This window comes from Bemisia tabaci, chromosome 5 (assembly GCF_918797505.1).
Source record: "Bemisia tabaci chromosome 5, PGI_BMITA_v3".
Classification (NCBI taxonomy): Eukaryota; Metazoa; Arthropoda; class Insecta; order Hemiptera; family Aleyrodidae; genus Bemisia; species Bemisia tabaci.
In genome coordinates, this window is record NC_092797.1 from 45,483,442 (window position 1) to 45,499,370 (window position 15,929).

The 15,929-nt window shown below is 35.9% G+C and overlaps 1 protein-coding gene across 1 annotated transcript; it reads left to right on the forward strand.

The window, feature by feature from the left end:
- Positions 1–102: 102 nt before the first annotated feature.
- On the forward strand, positions 103–10,630 carry LOC109031364 (uncharacterized). The gene is made up of 9 exons (XM_019042836.2): positions 103–300; positions 1,551–1,832; positions 2,685–2,857; positions 3,367–3,509; positions 4,830–4,981; positions 5,890–6,064; positions 7,259–7,450; positions 7,784–7,967; positions 8,570–10,630. Exons 2-9 carry the CDS (start codon positions 1,632–1,634, stop codon positions 9,540–9,542), a joined length of 2,193 nt encoding a protein of 730 aa, XP_018898381.2. The 5' UTR covers positions 103–300; positions 1,551–1,631; the 3' UTR covers positions 9,543–10,630.
- The last annotated feature ends 5,299 nt before the right edge of the window (positions 10,631–15,929 follow it).

A 15,929-nucleotide genomic window follows, 5' to 3' on the forward strand; every position in this document is an offset into this window, starting at 1 on the left:
AATCTGACTGACGTCATTGGAAAAATAAAACAAATGAAACGACGAAGGTCGACCTATCGCGTTGGATTTCAACTTCCGTTCTGACGTCATCAGTTGACCCTGCGTCCTGCGTTAGATGTTTTTTTGACTCGATTGACTAGCAAAAAGGATTGCTGTTTCTTGCAACCTTACCCTTAAAGTTTTCCTTATCGAATTTCTGTGTTTACAATTTTGTGTAGTTTAGTTTTAAGTTTTAATTTTAAATGTTGGTTAACATTTGCTTTCGGATTTACCATCTTCACCTGCTTCACGAACAGTAAGGTACATACATCTTTTAGGTTATGGCACAATGCTTTTTTATTTTTTATAGTTATTTTCCTTAAGAATTACAGCAGCCTTGTTATTTCGAGTAAACTAAATTTTATATTTTGCTATTACCCCTCCAAATTTCGCCATCCCTAAGTTAAGCAAATTTTATTGTGATAAATCTGCTGTGATTTGCATTGCTGTGGTAAGTCCTAACCCCAATGCTCACCCGTCAGGCAACGAACGCAAGCATTTTTTCACAATCTCACTTCCTCCAATTTATTTTGCCTCCTAGATTCCGAAATCCTGCTCTAGGTCAGTTAGATTTCTTGATTTTAATTCAAGTATTATCATTGGTTGTATATCTTTGGCGCTATACCAACAGCTTCAGAAAGGAATTCAACTCTACGAGAAGGCTTTTGAACTGGTACTCAACCACTTTTATCCATGAGGAATGCAGTTTATTTAGTACCAATACTTCATTATAGTTACTTGAGAAATCTAGGAACTCGAATTATTGAAGAGCTCATGCCAAAGTGAAGAATTTCAATATGTACCCTGTACATCAACATCTTAGCCTACCTCTTTTTTCCTGCCATCACGCAAGTCGTCATGACCTTCACTTGTGTGATACATCTTGTGCCCTTTTTCTATGAGTATTTGTCACTTTCTTTTTGCAAGATGTGAAAACAAAGCACCATTATCCGCACCAGTCATCTAAAGGTACTTTGCCTCAGAGTATGCATTACTATGAGCTCTTGAAGTAGTCAGAGATTACCATATTGAAAATTTCCAAATTTTAATTCGCTTCCTCGGAGAAGACTAACTCAAGTACTATATTCATTTACCTAAACCTAGTTGTGTATGTCGAAGACCCCTTAGGTATCTACATTTAAGTATCAGAGGGTGCTGAAAGTTCTAAGCATCCCCCATTTTTAAATAATATTCGCAAGCACCCCCCCCCCCCCCAATAATTAATAGATATTAGGGTCAAAACATTTTTCTTCATAAAGGCAGGCTTAATCTCTAAAATGTTGGACATTTTTTTTTCCTAAAACTGAAATCTGAATGTGTTTCTTTGTTTTCCTCCGTTCTGATCAGGTAGTCAGGACGGTTTGACACCCCTGCTGTTACCTACCCGAATAAGATCTCTAGTAATGTCTCTCGTGTATTTAACGTTTTGATGCTCATGACATTCTCTGCAGAACAGGGTGAATTAGCGTTAGCTCTCTTCTAATTTTTTTTTTCATTTGTTTTTCATTCAGATGCATCAAAAAGAATTGGCATACCTAATAATCCAGAGCTGAAGATATCTTAGATCCAACGCGACCTTCTCAATAAACAAGATGACTCTACCTAGCAGTGAATCGACTATGATTCGAAATGTCAAGTTGGAAGTTGACGATGAAAATCGCATGGATGTGGATATGGTTGAAGAACCAGCCAATCCCATGGATGGAATTGATTCAGAAGAAGAAGAAGGACAAGTATCTGAGGAAGGAGAGATTTGGGACTCAGGAGGGCCTGATTCTCCTGTTCAGCCTAATGTAAGTCAACTATTCATAAGATTTAAGATCTTGTGATGAAAGAGAAATAAACTTTTCTTTTTATTTTACTTAATTTTTTTTTTTTTCTCAGCCAGTCCCTAAGGACCAATTGATGAAGAAGTATCCTACCTGCACCCCTTTCTTTCATTTGAAGCATCCAGAACCAAAACCGGCAATCTTCATTGCCTTGTCTAAAAATTGTGCAATCATTATTAGTTTAAGATTGAAAGAACAATGAAGCCTCCATATTTTTGTTTTCTTGTGAATTGTCTGTTATCAAGCAAGAAATTTAGAAAAATGTTGAAAACAGACAGAAGTTTTGGTTGCTCCCAGCTGAAAAGTAGAGGATTGCACAATTTCTAGACAGGGCAATGGAGATAGCCAGTTTTGGCTGTAAACGCCTCATTCCTTACTAACAAAACTCCTTCTATTCGTAACACTCGGGGGGTTATAACACCATCTCCACTTGTGCACTCAGAATTTTATAATTTCCTCTCTCCCCTTAATTTAATTTTAAATCCATTTAATTCCAGGTGTTTCCAACGTTCACCACCAAATACTGCATAGTCTCCCATCCCCTCATACAACGATAGTCTATCTATTTTATCACTACTGCTGTACTCTGTTTCCTCTCCTAACTTTTTTCTTGTCCTCATCGTAACTTCAATAATCCTCACATCCCTCAAGTCAGTTAGGTCCATTTTAACTTTGCGCCTTAAGTCTATTTTGAAAATGTTATATCTGATTTATTGTTAGACTGATTGACATGTGATTGGACGTTAGATGATAATTTTATCCATCAGCCAGAAATTTATACACCATTCTCTCACAGCTAACATTTTCTGTTTTCAGAATGCGAAAACCCCAACTGAATCCAACCGAAATTTCAGAGGTTTTACAACGATCCTTGAGGAAGCGGAAGAACCTGATGCTGCCAAATTAGAAGAACGAGCGAAACGTTTTGGACTGGACCCATCTGAGCCAAGACCAATTTTGAGTAAAAAAATACGCAACCTCTATGAAAGGTATTTCAAACATCTTCTTTTTTAAGAGGTCCTCAATAGTAAATGGGAATCTTTTGGACCTTGTCAAAATATTCACATATGAGAACTTTGACTAAATATCTTCTCCTCAAGGAACTATAAACTGTGACAAAATCAGAAGAGATATTGTACATTTTCCTGGAAACCATCTACTTAAAGTAGCAATTTTAAGAAATGCCAGCAATGAATCACTTGAAATATGAGAAAAGTATGGTGTGTCAGGAACTTTTTAAGAATAGGAAAAGATTAAGATAAAAAAAACACAACCTATCTGAACAACTTCTTTTTCATGAGAAATATCAGCAGAATTAGTCGATTAATGGTGTTACAATTTTCTGGTGTGTTCCAAAATTTATTCAGATTTTGATAATTGATTTTCGCTAACAAAATTTGAATTCCTCTTTTTCATCCCCATTTTGAAACCCCTTTTTAAATGTTAAACTGACCTTTAATTTTTATTATTATTTTTTTCTTTTCTTTTTGTTCCACAGCATGGGAGTTGATCCTCATGACAAACTATTCAGACTGAATACAATCCACATGGAAGGAACTGAAAACATGAACACCCAGGATGTGTTTGATTATTTCAAAGAGTATGCACCCATTGCAGTAGAGTGGATCAAAGATAGTTCATGTAAGTTCATTGATTTTTAGTCGTGCGGCAAAGCTGTATAGACTCTAGGTTTCGCTGGAGGGTAAAAACTGTCTACTCTTTCAGGCTAAGTCCATGTTGATAATTTTAGGTGAAGGAAGTCAGAAATTTTCTACACTGTATAGAAGTCAATGTAGGAAAGAATGTCTAGTTTTGTTTTGTTCCTTCCTTTTTTTCTGTCAGTCTAGAAAGCATGGAAAGTCAGGGAATTTTGAACGTAGCTTGATGATTTTCAGCTGGTGCCATTTGAAAGAGTACAGGCAACGTGAAGGTCCGTACGTAGAGTCCAATGTAGAGTGTCTTTCCCCATAATTTGCATCTCTAGAAGTGAACAATTTGTTCCTAGTCTTGCAAAATTCAGCTTAATTAAAAGAAAAACTAACAAAGTGAAAGTTTTGCTAAAAAGTCAAAAGTTTTGGCTTGTAGGTGTAGGAGCCTTTTATCAGAGGTTCTTTTTCTTTTGTATGTTTCATTCGAATTTTAAATACAATGTTATTTGACAATAAATTTTATTTAGTTGCAAACAATTGTGGCCCTTGTCAAAAATTTCTAAAGTAATGCTTACATCACAGTAGCAGTGTGTTCAACTATTAGGAAAACAAGCTATTCAATTTGGGCAAAAAACCATAGGAAACAAAAGGTATATTTGAGAGATTTCCATTAAAATATGGGAAATGTTTGACTCCTCACAGTAGTTGGCAGTCAAATTTTGGACTGCCTTAATATTTTAAGTTTCGAATTCTGCCTATTATAATCATTGCAAGCAAACAAACAAACTTTGGAGTAAACTTGTAGAATTTAAAATTTGTGAGAAAGCGTGGCTTGTACAAGGAAGCAACCCTGTGGGTACATAAGTTTTAAATTTTAAGTAATGGAGATCTATTTTAAAGTCACATTGATGCACCTAGGAATTCAGTCTCTATCTCTCTTGTAATCAAATCTTGATTATACAGTCAAATCATCAAATGAGATAAGCCTATGAAGAATCTTTCTCTATTTTTTGTCATCTTTCCAAAAATTTTAGATTAAGTAGAAGACACTTATTGAGTCATGCACTATTTCATAAGATAAATTATGAATGAACAGATAAATGCATAATTAATTAAGTAATAGCTTTTTTAAACCTCTTTAAAGACCAAATTTTAAAGAGACAAAAGATAGAGAATTATAGAATATGCAAGTTGTAGAAAAATAGGTCCTTTATTCTATCTCGAAATTTTTTAAGGGAAAGAGCATGCCTACTTTTTATTCACTTATTCTTTAAGCTGTATCTAGACTTAATACTCATTCTAATGTTTGCAGGTAATGTTGTGTGGATAGAGGAAATTACAGCGGCTCGAGCCCTCATGGAAACCTCAAAGAAAATTATCACTGACTCAAGATCAAACGGAACCATAAAATATAACGAAGAATTTTTATCTGATACTGAAATAGCTCCAAGTAGTAATAAAAAGGTAAATTAAAACTCTGTCCAAATATCCAACTGTTAAGATAAATGGACATTCTTAGCTCCATCTTTGCTGTAAAAAAAAAATCATCACCTACAAGCCGAAGAATCACAAGCACCATTTGCTCTCAGGCACTATGTTGCCAAATTTCTGAGACTTTTCCAATTTTTTATGCTATAAATGTTAAACAGAGTCATTGTAAAATTTTAAATAATATTTCTTTTGTCATCAAAATTAATCCCTGAATATTTCATAAAAGCATGTGCAAAAGTTTTAAAGAAGAAATTAAAACAATATTGAGAAATTCAGCAATATAGCGTCTCAGCGTAAATGGCGCTCGTGGTACTTTAGCTGGAAGGTGACAAAATACGAATAAACTCATCAGATTATTTTTCTTCTGTTGGTCAACGCAAGGACATGCCTTCTTGTAACCTATTTCAATGAAGCTTTGTATTAAGTAAGGATTGCCAACCCTCTTTAATTCAGTCAGCCATGCTACAAAAAAATGGTACATACCTAAAAATTCAGATGTTAGGTCTGACATTTTTTTTTTTTTTTTTTTGAGAACTCCTGAATATTTTTCCTGGAAAGTTTTAGGCTCTTAGCATTAAATTGCAAATATTCTGAAAATATTAGAGGAACAATGTGTAAGATTTTTACCCCTGTAGTCAAGGTTTCTGCAAAAGAGTACGGCAATATTTAAAGGTTCGTACAGCGCGCTGAGAAGACACTGCAGCGTCTTCCATTAGGTATATCCCTTAGGGGCATAAAGAAGAGTGTATGGGGGAGAAAGCATCTGCTTAGTTCTGGAGGCTACTTATAGGGAGGGGGGGGATAATGGAGAAAAATAACTCTAATTATGTGCTCGCTATGCAGCGAATATTCCACTTTCTATAATGCCTTTGGTTTTTCAGGATGAAGACAAAGACGCGGTGAAAGTGTCCGACCTAAAGACAACTGTTCCACCTGGTATTTGGAGGAAAGGCAAAGATTGCCCAAAATCAGACTCCATTTTCCTTCGTTTTGCCACATTTGCTGATAAGAAAGTCATGAACAACATCAAGAACAATGACTACATCAATAAATTCGGTAAAAATTTCTCTCCCTCTTTATGTCAATTACTTTTAAGTATTCCTTTAACATGTTGGCTGTCATATCATATCAATCCACAGCAATGCCATCTTAATGATAGTTAAAGTAAAAAAGTGTGGATCTCAGATTGCGAGACTGTAAGTCTTCACTTATGTTTTATTTCTTCGAAGGAAAATCAACCAACAGTTTCTATTGAAATTTCCTGTGAATTTTGCTCAACATTTCTATTTACAAAAATCACTCAAAATCGGAAGGAAAAATTTGCATTAATTTTCCTTTGAGGAAAATAAAACATAATCCTACATTTTTAAGTGTCGCAACGGGTCTTTTGCATGTAAAAGATGCAGCCAAGTAAATTGGCTCTCCTCCGATGAAATCTCGCAAAAGTCTCAATGGGTGTGTAAAAACAGTGTGAAATCAACTCTTAAGCACCCATTCTGTGCAGTTTGCAACATGCTTTTCCAAATTTTGGGCAAAATTATTTGAAAATTATTTAAATTGCACAACAGCCATTAGAACATTTTTGGGAAAATTAGATGGTGGTAAAACTGAAAAACAGGACCCAGATCTGTCACTGGTAAGTACTGCTCTCTTCTGCTGACATCACATCTGTCTATATCTATGCTTCATAACAAAAACACTGACAGCTTCATTCTTACCACAAATGGTGAAATAAGTTTCCGTGTCATTGACCGTACAGACTGTGATGGTCTATATGAATCATGTCGTCACTCATCTTTGAAAGCCGAGATGGAAAATTTCATGAAAATTTGTGGTATTGGACTTTCAAATGTAAAATTTCTGCAATGGTCCTTGTGAGAGCTCATGCAAATCTGAATCGTACTTGTAATATCTCTGTATTTTTATCTCAGTTTGGTAATCAACGCATCAACCGCTTTCTCTCCTATTTTATCATGAAATTAAGTTTCAAAAGATGGTTTCTGTATGTTATCATATGAGTTCCTGAAATATTTGTATGTGCTCAAAGTCTTTGATTTCATCTGCACACAATCTTGTGACATGGTATGACTGGCAGTGTAACACAGTAAGTGGTTCAATTTACAAACTTTAAACATGAACTTGAGTCTTCATTCAGTTCTTATAACCTACTACAACTTCTCAAAAAATGCTATTTTTTTTTATTATTACTCATCAAATTTTGAAAAATGTATCTTGCTCTGTGTTTTTCAGGCATGATCTCAAGTCATCGTCAGCCGCCGTTTGGAAATGAACGAATGTTCAGAAGACCACATTACGATGTTGGCGATGAGGTAGCAGCTACCGACGCAAGGGCAAAACTGTTGAGTAAAACGGGTAATCCATGGAGTAGCATAGCTTACACATGGGGAATGTTCGACCGGACTAAATATCCAGTGAAGAACTGTAAGAATGTTATTTTATGCCCATTTTCCCTCCACTTTTTTTTTTTTTCCTAAAGCATTGCAAATTTAAAAAATTGTTATATTACTTGATTGAAATGAAAAAACTTTTTCTCTCTTTCAACACACCTATGACTTGTGAAAATATTTATCATCAATAGAAAGTAAATTATTAAACAAGAAGCTCTTTCAGCTATGCATTGTAGGTTTACAACTGCCTAAGTTGCCGTTAGTGACAGAATATATTGCTCAGTTCACCTGTAGCTTCACGCTAGCTTGCCTGCACAGTTTTTGATTTCAATGTCCAAAATTCTCAACTTGAAAAATTTACTTACAGTTCCACCTGAGAAAAAAGAAGAAGACAATTTCTTCGCAGAGCTTCCCAAACATTCTCCACTCTCAACTAAACTTGGAATCGTTTCTGAAGACGGAGAAGAATGGAGATCACGGATTAGAGCTCCCAGGATGAGGATGCATGCTGATGATGAAGCTTCAGCACCTCGCAGGGTTTTGAAACCCAGGTTCGTTTTGCGAAATTTTTATAAATCATTTGTCTTCGGATATTTTTTTCTCCCATTTAGTCAAATTTTTTGATGTCAGATGTAAACAAGGAAATATTTGTAACATATACCATGCACAATGTTTATTACACCACCCAGCAGCCAATAATTAAGCAAAATAAAAGTCACTTCTCAAAGAAAATGGTGATTTTAAAAAAGTTAAATTTACTACCGTTGTCAGGACACTGGTTGAAGTCTCAAATTGTCTCTAGGTAATGTAAAAATAGTCCAACAATCTGGAATATATGTAATTAATGAGAGATTTTGAATGAATTTTTTCTCAGCTCTCCTAGCTCCGGAGAAGTTCAGGGCATCATGTATTTCATGCATGATTTTTTTCTGGAAGATTGCCGGCAAGATGTCTAATACCAAGAAAAACAAACCTAGAAACAAGGTTGGTGAAATTCCACCAGGAAAATATGGACCAAAATAAGCTAGGCTTTCTTTCTGTCACTGTCTGTTAGCTCTAGGGATCTTTCTGTTCTTTCAATTTTTATTTTCCATGTATGAGCACTGTAAAAATAAAAATTACCTAATCATTTGTTGGTTCCTTCTTATTTCAGCCGGAGATCCAACGTCATGAGCAGACTGGGTGGAAAAGAAGTTCTAGAAATTGCCCCTCTTCAGATCAAGGTCGAACGAGGCTCATCAATCAGTGATAACGAAGGAGTGACAGAAGCGGTAGTCAGTGATTCCGCTCCAATTGAGGAGGAAGAAGAGGACTTGGAGGAGGATTCCCCGTCAACGTTGCAGATCACGAGAGTCGTCTCGCCTGTCCAGAGGAAAAGGCCGACTCGCAAAGCAGTGAGACGCAAGAAAATCAAAAAGCGCAAAGTAGAATCTTCAAACTCAAGCTCAGACTCCAGTTCGGATGATGAAAGCTCCAGTGACTCGAGTAGCAGTTCTAGTAGTAGCGGTTCAAGCAGCGATAGTTCCTCCAGTAGTAGTAGTTCGGGTAGCAGCAGTTCAAGTAGTGATAGTAGTAGCAGTTCTAGTTCTAGTGGTAGTTCTAGCTCCAGCAGCAGTTCTTCGAGTAGTGATAGTGAATCGGACACGGAGAAGGTCGCTAGGAAGAAAGTCAAAGTCAGCAAATCACGGAAGTCAGTTCTGCAAGGTGCTCAAAGTCGTGATAGACAAAGAGTCCTCTCTGAGTTTAGTACAAATTACGACGATGAAGAGGATGACTTCGATCTCCCCATAAAACAACGAAGTGCAGTACATTGCGTTTCGATGCCAGCAGTGCGGCAGCCCCACGTCAGAGACTTAAGATTTACGATAAAGAATTCAAGGAATAATAAGTTGTCAACAAACCGCTTCAAGCCCAAACGACTGAATGATCGGCGTGATGGCGCACAACGCCGGGAAGGGCGCTTCCATGATGTGCGACGGGACCCCCCACTGGGTGGAATAACTGATCTCCGGGAGAAGCTTCGCAACAGAAAGATGAACAAAGTTTCACGGTTGAAGGAAGACCGGTTCGACATAGATTCGCCACTTCAAATAGAAGTTGATAATGATCTGTACTACCGCAGATAAATAATATATTTCGAGTGCAACTCATTTTGCTACAATTTTTTTTTTGTGATGTGCGTAGTTACAACCCTGTAATTACGAGGTTCTCAAATTTCTCCCAGGAAGTCAGTGAGCTCTCTGAGTGAAGATGAAACAAGCAGTCAATTGAAAACTCGTCATATCTCAAAATACATTCATTCCTATGTGTAAGAAACAAAATTTATCCTTAGCTAACTATATGTATAACAGAAGATGATGCATCAAACAAAAGTTCGGTGGATTTTTGCACCCTTTAAAGGAAAACACTTTTTGAGAATGGACGAGTTTGGATTTTGGCGATCAGATCTATTTTGATCGTTTCCATTATTTGATAAATAGATTTGTCAATCACTTTCCAAGCGTAATAATTAATCCTCTTGATCAACATGTTGGCAAGAAAGGCACTATTTAGCCGAAATAACGATGAAACAGGCTCGTTGCTCAGCACTTAACGCTTCTCCAAATTGCATTCCTGTTTCTATTTTAACTGGATTCATAAATGATATGATTGTTTAACCTGGAGTTATAAAACGTGCATCTAATACATTTATTCATGGGTAAACATTTTTATCAATCTACCAGTTGATTTTCACCTGGGCCTGGAAAATACTTTCAAGTCAATGCTCATCATTCATTTTTTTGTTGTCTTTTATTAATTGGATTGCATTTTGCAAAAAGGAACCACTAGCATTGCAATGATGCAAAGATTGTGCAACTTCATCTTTTGCAATAAAATTGCGGAAAGCGTGAAAAACTATGAAATTTAGATGGTAATTTTTGTCTTAAATTTACAGTTTTTAGCGAGTAAAATAGAAACTATTATGGGATAATCGGGGTTTTCCTCCAGGACTACAGAAGTTGCACAATCTTAGCAACATTGCAATGCTAGTGGTTCTTTTTTGCAAAATGCAATCCAATTATCGTTCAATGGGGGAGTAATCAAACTGGTCCCCTGCTAAATTCTTAAGACTTATAGAGTGTCACTTAATAGTTTATGAGATACTGAATTTTTATCAAAAACATTTTTTTAATCGATTCAGCAGATAATAAAGCTTGCGGCAATCATCTTTGTATTGATTGTGTAATTATTTAATGACCTATTAATGACATGAACATTCGCAAAGAAAAAAATTAATCAAAAAGAGTTTACTGTTGCTCCCAGAATGATCATTATGGTATCGAATGTCCTGTGTCAATTTTATCTTGGTAGTTTAACCATCCCAATCAGTTCAGTATTACAATTTAAAAAAAAAAAACATTTCAAATGCAACATTTCAAAATTAGTGCACATTTTTATTTTTTAAAATAAATACAAATCAGTATTGTGGCTTCAAATTTTCCCTGGTTCATTTTTAATGTTTCATCCGAGTATAACTTTTATGCCGTATTGCTTTTTTGTTTTTCTTTCAAGAAATGAAATACGTGCAAGAATTTTCATAAGTTGTATCACAACTTTTAACTTTCGTCGTGAATCGGCAATTTCCTTTTCTCTTCTTTTTCATTATACATTTCATTTTGTTTGAGAAAATGTAGGCAAAAAAACGTTGTCTAATCACCAAGAATCATTATTTTTAAACCTCAAGGTGTTTTTTAAAAAGTGAGAATGTCTGTCAAACTATTGGACAATATTCAGTAAGAAAGATAAAATACATTTAAAGTTGTATTCCTTAACTTGGGTACCACCCCCAATTATGAAAAAAATTTGTATACCTCCATATGATTAGTAATGCGCGCATAATTGTGTCGTTTGTTTCACAATCTGAAGCATTCGATTTTAAGATGATAGCTTGTTAGGATGTTCTTTTTCAAGTAACAGCTGCTGCTGAAATAAAACATTCCACCCGCTGATTCCTGATAAATTAAGACTTGAAATTAACTTTTCTAGCACTGAAATGAAAGTTTGTTGAGTAAAGTATTAGTTCCAGGTGGGTCTTATCCTCTCCTTTTGTCAGACAGAACGATGAAGTAATAACCCAAGGAAACTAATTATGAACATTATGTGGTACAATATGTGACATCAACTCCAAAACGAAAACTCTTCCAGGAAGTTGAAGGAAAAACTTTGCTGTATATTAATTCAAAGACTGTTATTGAAATAGTTGAAAATTTAATTTTCTTCGAGCACTTTTCAAAAATGGCAAACCAATATTTTTCAGAATTATGTTCGGTGCATTTCTAAGGCTTATTTCTGAAGCGCTCGAGGAACGCTTTGCATAAAATTTTATCCAATATCAGCTTGATTGTATCTCTTGCTGTCCAATGGAAATGCAGTGGGTATAGCATATATCATGATGGAGAAAAAAATCTCAGGCTGGTTCAAACTACATATTATGTATCTTGTTCCGTTTTCAGTTTTGAAAATCAAGCATGAAAGGAGGTTTAGGAAGCTGAAATCATGTCATACTGACCCTAGTTCATGCATCCATATCTAAGAAATATAGTTCAACCAGTGTAAGGATCTATATGCCGAATAAAATGTTCTATGTATATTCTCTTTATAATTGAACTCCTACGAGAAATTTGAGAATCTCGAAAAATCATCAATTTTAGCTAGTTAAGATACAAGTGATCAAATAGAATTATTGCTCCTGAACTTCTGTAAATTATGTTCTGCACAAGTTGGACCCCCTCAATTTTTTTAATTCTCCAACTTTGTTGCTCCATGTACAGAAACTTGATTCTCTTAAAATACTGCCCTCATGAATTACGCGGCAGCATTTGTATGTATTCTCTGGTGTTGACAGTAATTAGCCACTAGACAAGGTCTAAACCAAGAGGAACAGTACGTTTCTAGGGTGGACCGTTTTTTAACTTTTTTCGAAATTCCAAGACGGCTAGTGCTAAAAAGTTGTGTTTTGGCATAAAAATAACGCTCAATTTTTTTCAGAATTTTTGGATGATGTCCTGAGCCCGTCCCGACGCCATCTTTGTTGCCAAATTTTCGATTTTTTCGAGAAATTTTAAAGACTCTGTTTAAGGCCGGGGAAACGCGTAGAATTAATCAAATTTTAATTTAAAATACTTTAAATATCATTTCAAGCGATACAGGTCAGGATAGGACACCCCCAACGCGCAGAGAATGCCTTAGGGGACGCAATCATGGACCCCGAAATCCCTTAAAAATGCGCTTAAATACTACCTATATTTTATGTTAATTTTCATTGATTCTATTTTGCTCATACTTTGTGTTATGACTAACAAAACTTATCAGTAGACTATGTCCTACTATTTTACGGCTTACGATGTAGAATTAGGGTGCAAAGGAGTGTTACAGGGATGCCATATCCCTCAGTAATGAAAAAATATTCACCGGGCTAGAATAGGCCTCTGATCCGTGGATATCACTGGACTAATGTTCCTGTCACCTGAACTGAGTACTTCTTAGTACAGTATGCTCAGACTGATGGTAAGATATAATACAATTCAACACATTAGTAGTTCAATCTGGCAGCAGTGGGTGGCGGTTTCCATGCGTTTCGCGGATCCTAGAGGAACGAAGTTAGCTACCCTCGGAGGGTGTTCTGTTTTGAGGCGACCATCTCAAAACCTTGCTCCCCGGGCTTTTTCTCATTCCTTTTTGTCCCCAAAAGATAATTCTGTTGTCTCAGCATATTATCTGAAGTCTATATATTCCCCCTAAGCTGTATTAAAATTTCGGAAGAAATCACATTGGTTTAAATGGGAAGAAAATGAGTCGATCCACGGAACTGCGTTTTCCGGCTATAAAATGCGTTCAAATTATTCCAAACCTAGGCATGTCTTCGGAAGACACCCTGTAGCCTAATTTAAACGAGAAAATTTCATTTTTGACTCAGGGGTCGGGGTAGGATGGATCAAGGCACAGTTAGTTTTGAGGCGCTGCGCCCAGCAAACTTATCGTATTTGACAGTATTTCATCAACCTCAAAGGAGGTCCTCCAAGGTAGAGGAGACTAATATATCTCACAACGTGTAAGAAAATAATAGATGTTTTTAGCCCTTAAGAACTATTTTTGACAATTTACACTGTTGCCAAATTTACTCGAGCCCGGGAGAAAATTAGTGTATTTTTTGTTCTGTATTTGAGTGCTTGTGGCAACAGTGTAAATTGTCAAAAACAGTTTTTAAGGACTTAAAAAAACCATTGTATATTATTTGCTTACACAATGTGAGATACATTCGCCTCCTCAATCTCGGCACACCTGTTTTGAGGTTGATGAAAAACTGTCATATACAATAATTTTTCTGCGCTCAGCGCCTTAAAAAACCGGCACCGTGACCCACCCTCCAATCCGCGAAGCGCATGGAAACCGCCACCCACTACTGCCAGATTGAACTACTTATGTGTTCAATTGTATTATATCTTACCATCAGTCTGAGCATACTGTACTAAGAAGTACTCAGCAGTTCAGGTGACAGGAACATTAGTCCAGTGATATCCACGGATCAGAGGCCTATTCTAGCCCGGTGAATATTTTTTCATTACTGAGGGATATGGCATCCCTGTAACACTCCTTTGCACCCTAATTCTACATCGTAAGCCGTAAAATAGTAGGACATAGTCTACTGATAAGTTTTGTTAGTCATAACACAAAGTATGAGCAAAATAGAATCAATGAAAATTAACATAAAATATAGGTAGTATTTAAGCGCATTTTTAAGGGATTTCGGGGTCCATGATTGCGTCCCCTAAGGCATTCTCTGCGCGTTGGGGGTGTCCTATCCTGACCTGTATCGCTTGAAATGATATTTAAAGTATTTTAAATTAAAATTTGATTAATTCTACGCGTTTCCCCGGCCTTAAACAGAGTCTTTAAAATTTCTCGAAAAAATCGAAAATTTGGCAACAAAGATGGCGTCGGGACGGGCTCAGAACATCATCCAAAAATTCTGAAAAAAATTGAGCGTTATTTTTATGCCAAAACACAACTTTTTAGCACTAGCCGTCATGGAATTTCGAAAAAAGTTAAAAAACGGTCCACCCTAGTACGTTTCCTCTTCAAAATCTTATGTAGAAAACGATCAGCAGAAAGTTCAGATATCAACTCCTGAACAAGACACTAACAAGGACCAAAATCTTGTTTGTGTATGGTAGACCACACATTGTGGAACCTAACTACTAAATGTAACTTTAATTAGGGAAAATTTTATGTTATAAACTCAAGCTACGCGCAAGTTTAGCTTTTTTGACAGTCAGCCAACCTTAATTTCTCAATGGTTCCACCATTAATCAGCGAACGAATAACGATGCTGACATTTTCACCACAACTTTCAGCCTTACATCAACTGGCCAACAAAATTTGGACTATGTATATTGAAGACAGATCAAACAGAAGTTAGAACATACAATTGACTTCATTTGTATTTTACCCATTCACCCAATGTTGATCGTGAACTTGTATATATTGTTTAGGAGTTGATGTTCAGACTTCCTTCTGTCACGCAATTTGTTTTTCTCTTAAAATTTTGAAAAGAATACATGCTATGTGGCACCCTAATCAATTTCTTGTCAAGAGGCCTGTTATAATCAGAGCAGGGATTTTTTATGTTTGTTAAAGTGACTTTGGCACATGCTGCTACTTATCTTTCTCAAAAATCTGTTTAGCAGATTAATTTATTTTTCTAAGAAAATTTTTCCGCATTTAATCCCATACCAAATGGAGATTCTGCAAGTTGGCGCATCTGTTGTCAAATGTCAAAGAATATGTCATGGGAACAGTTCAATAAAAAATTTGTACTGTGACAATAACCTTGGAAATTTTTTTTGAAGTCTTTGATTTCGTTAATTAGATCTCCTTGATAAGTCTTTAAGAGCCCTGATTTTGGTTTTAAAAAGCTGTCATTAAACCATGTCAGCAGCACTATCTCATTTTGTCGAATAGAAGAAATTATTTATTGAAAAAGGAGAGTTCTATATCAGTCACCTAGGTCAACAGTGCCTAACTGCATTTTAGTGATTTCGAGATATTAGGGAAAAACCCTGCATCCGCCCATTGACTCCAATATAAATCGCAATTTTTGAAACTCTAAAACTCATAACTGGTGTAAGATAAGGCTACTAAATTTTTCACACACACATAACCGTGATTAGAGATTTCCATTAATGCCACAAGCTTGATTTTTCCAATGATGTGAGTTAGGAACCTTTTGTCTCTAAGGGACTGATATACAAACGCATACTTAAGTAGATATGCTGTCTCATCCAAAGTCTTAGTAGATGGATTCGTTTTTCCTCAAGTCAATGTTAAAAAGACATTCATATATTTCTTAGTAGAATTATTGATAGGTAGTATAGCAAGGTTAAAGTCAAGAAGCTCATTGCAATTTTATTAGACATAAAACCCTCCAAAATCCATTCAATTGTGATTGAAATGTGAGGCAAGTCATTCATCAT

Bases quoted from the DNA above. Each gene is read 5' to 3' on its own strand.
- LOC109031364 (XM_019042836.2), top strand. From the start codon at position 1,632: ATGACTCTACCTAGCAGTGAATCGACTATGATTCGAAATGTCAAGTTG. The intron at 6,065-7,258 runs GTAAAAATTTCT...TGTGTTTTTCAG, and splicing joins TGACTACATCAATAAATTCG to GCATGATCTCAAGTCATCGT. The intron at 7,451-7,783 runs GTAAGAATGTTA...ATTTACTTACAG, and splicing joins TAAATATCCAGTGAAGAACT to TTCCACCTGAGAAAAAAGAA.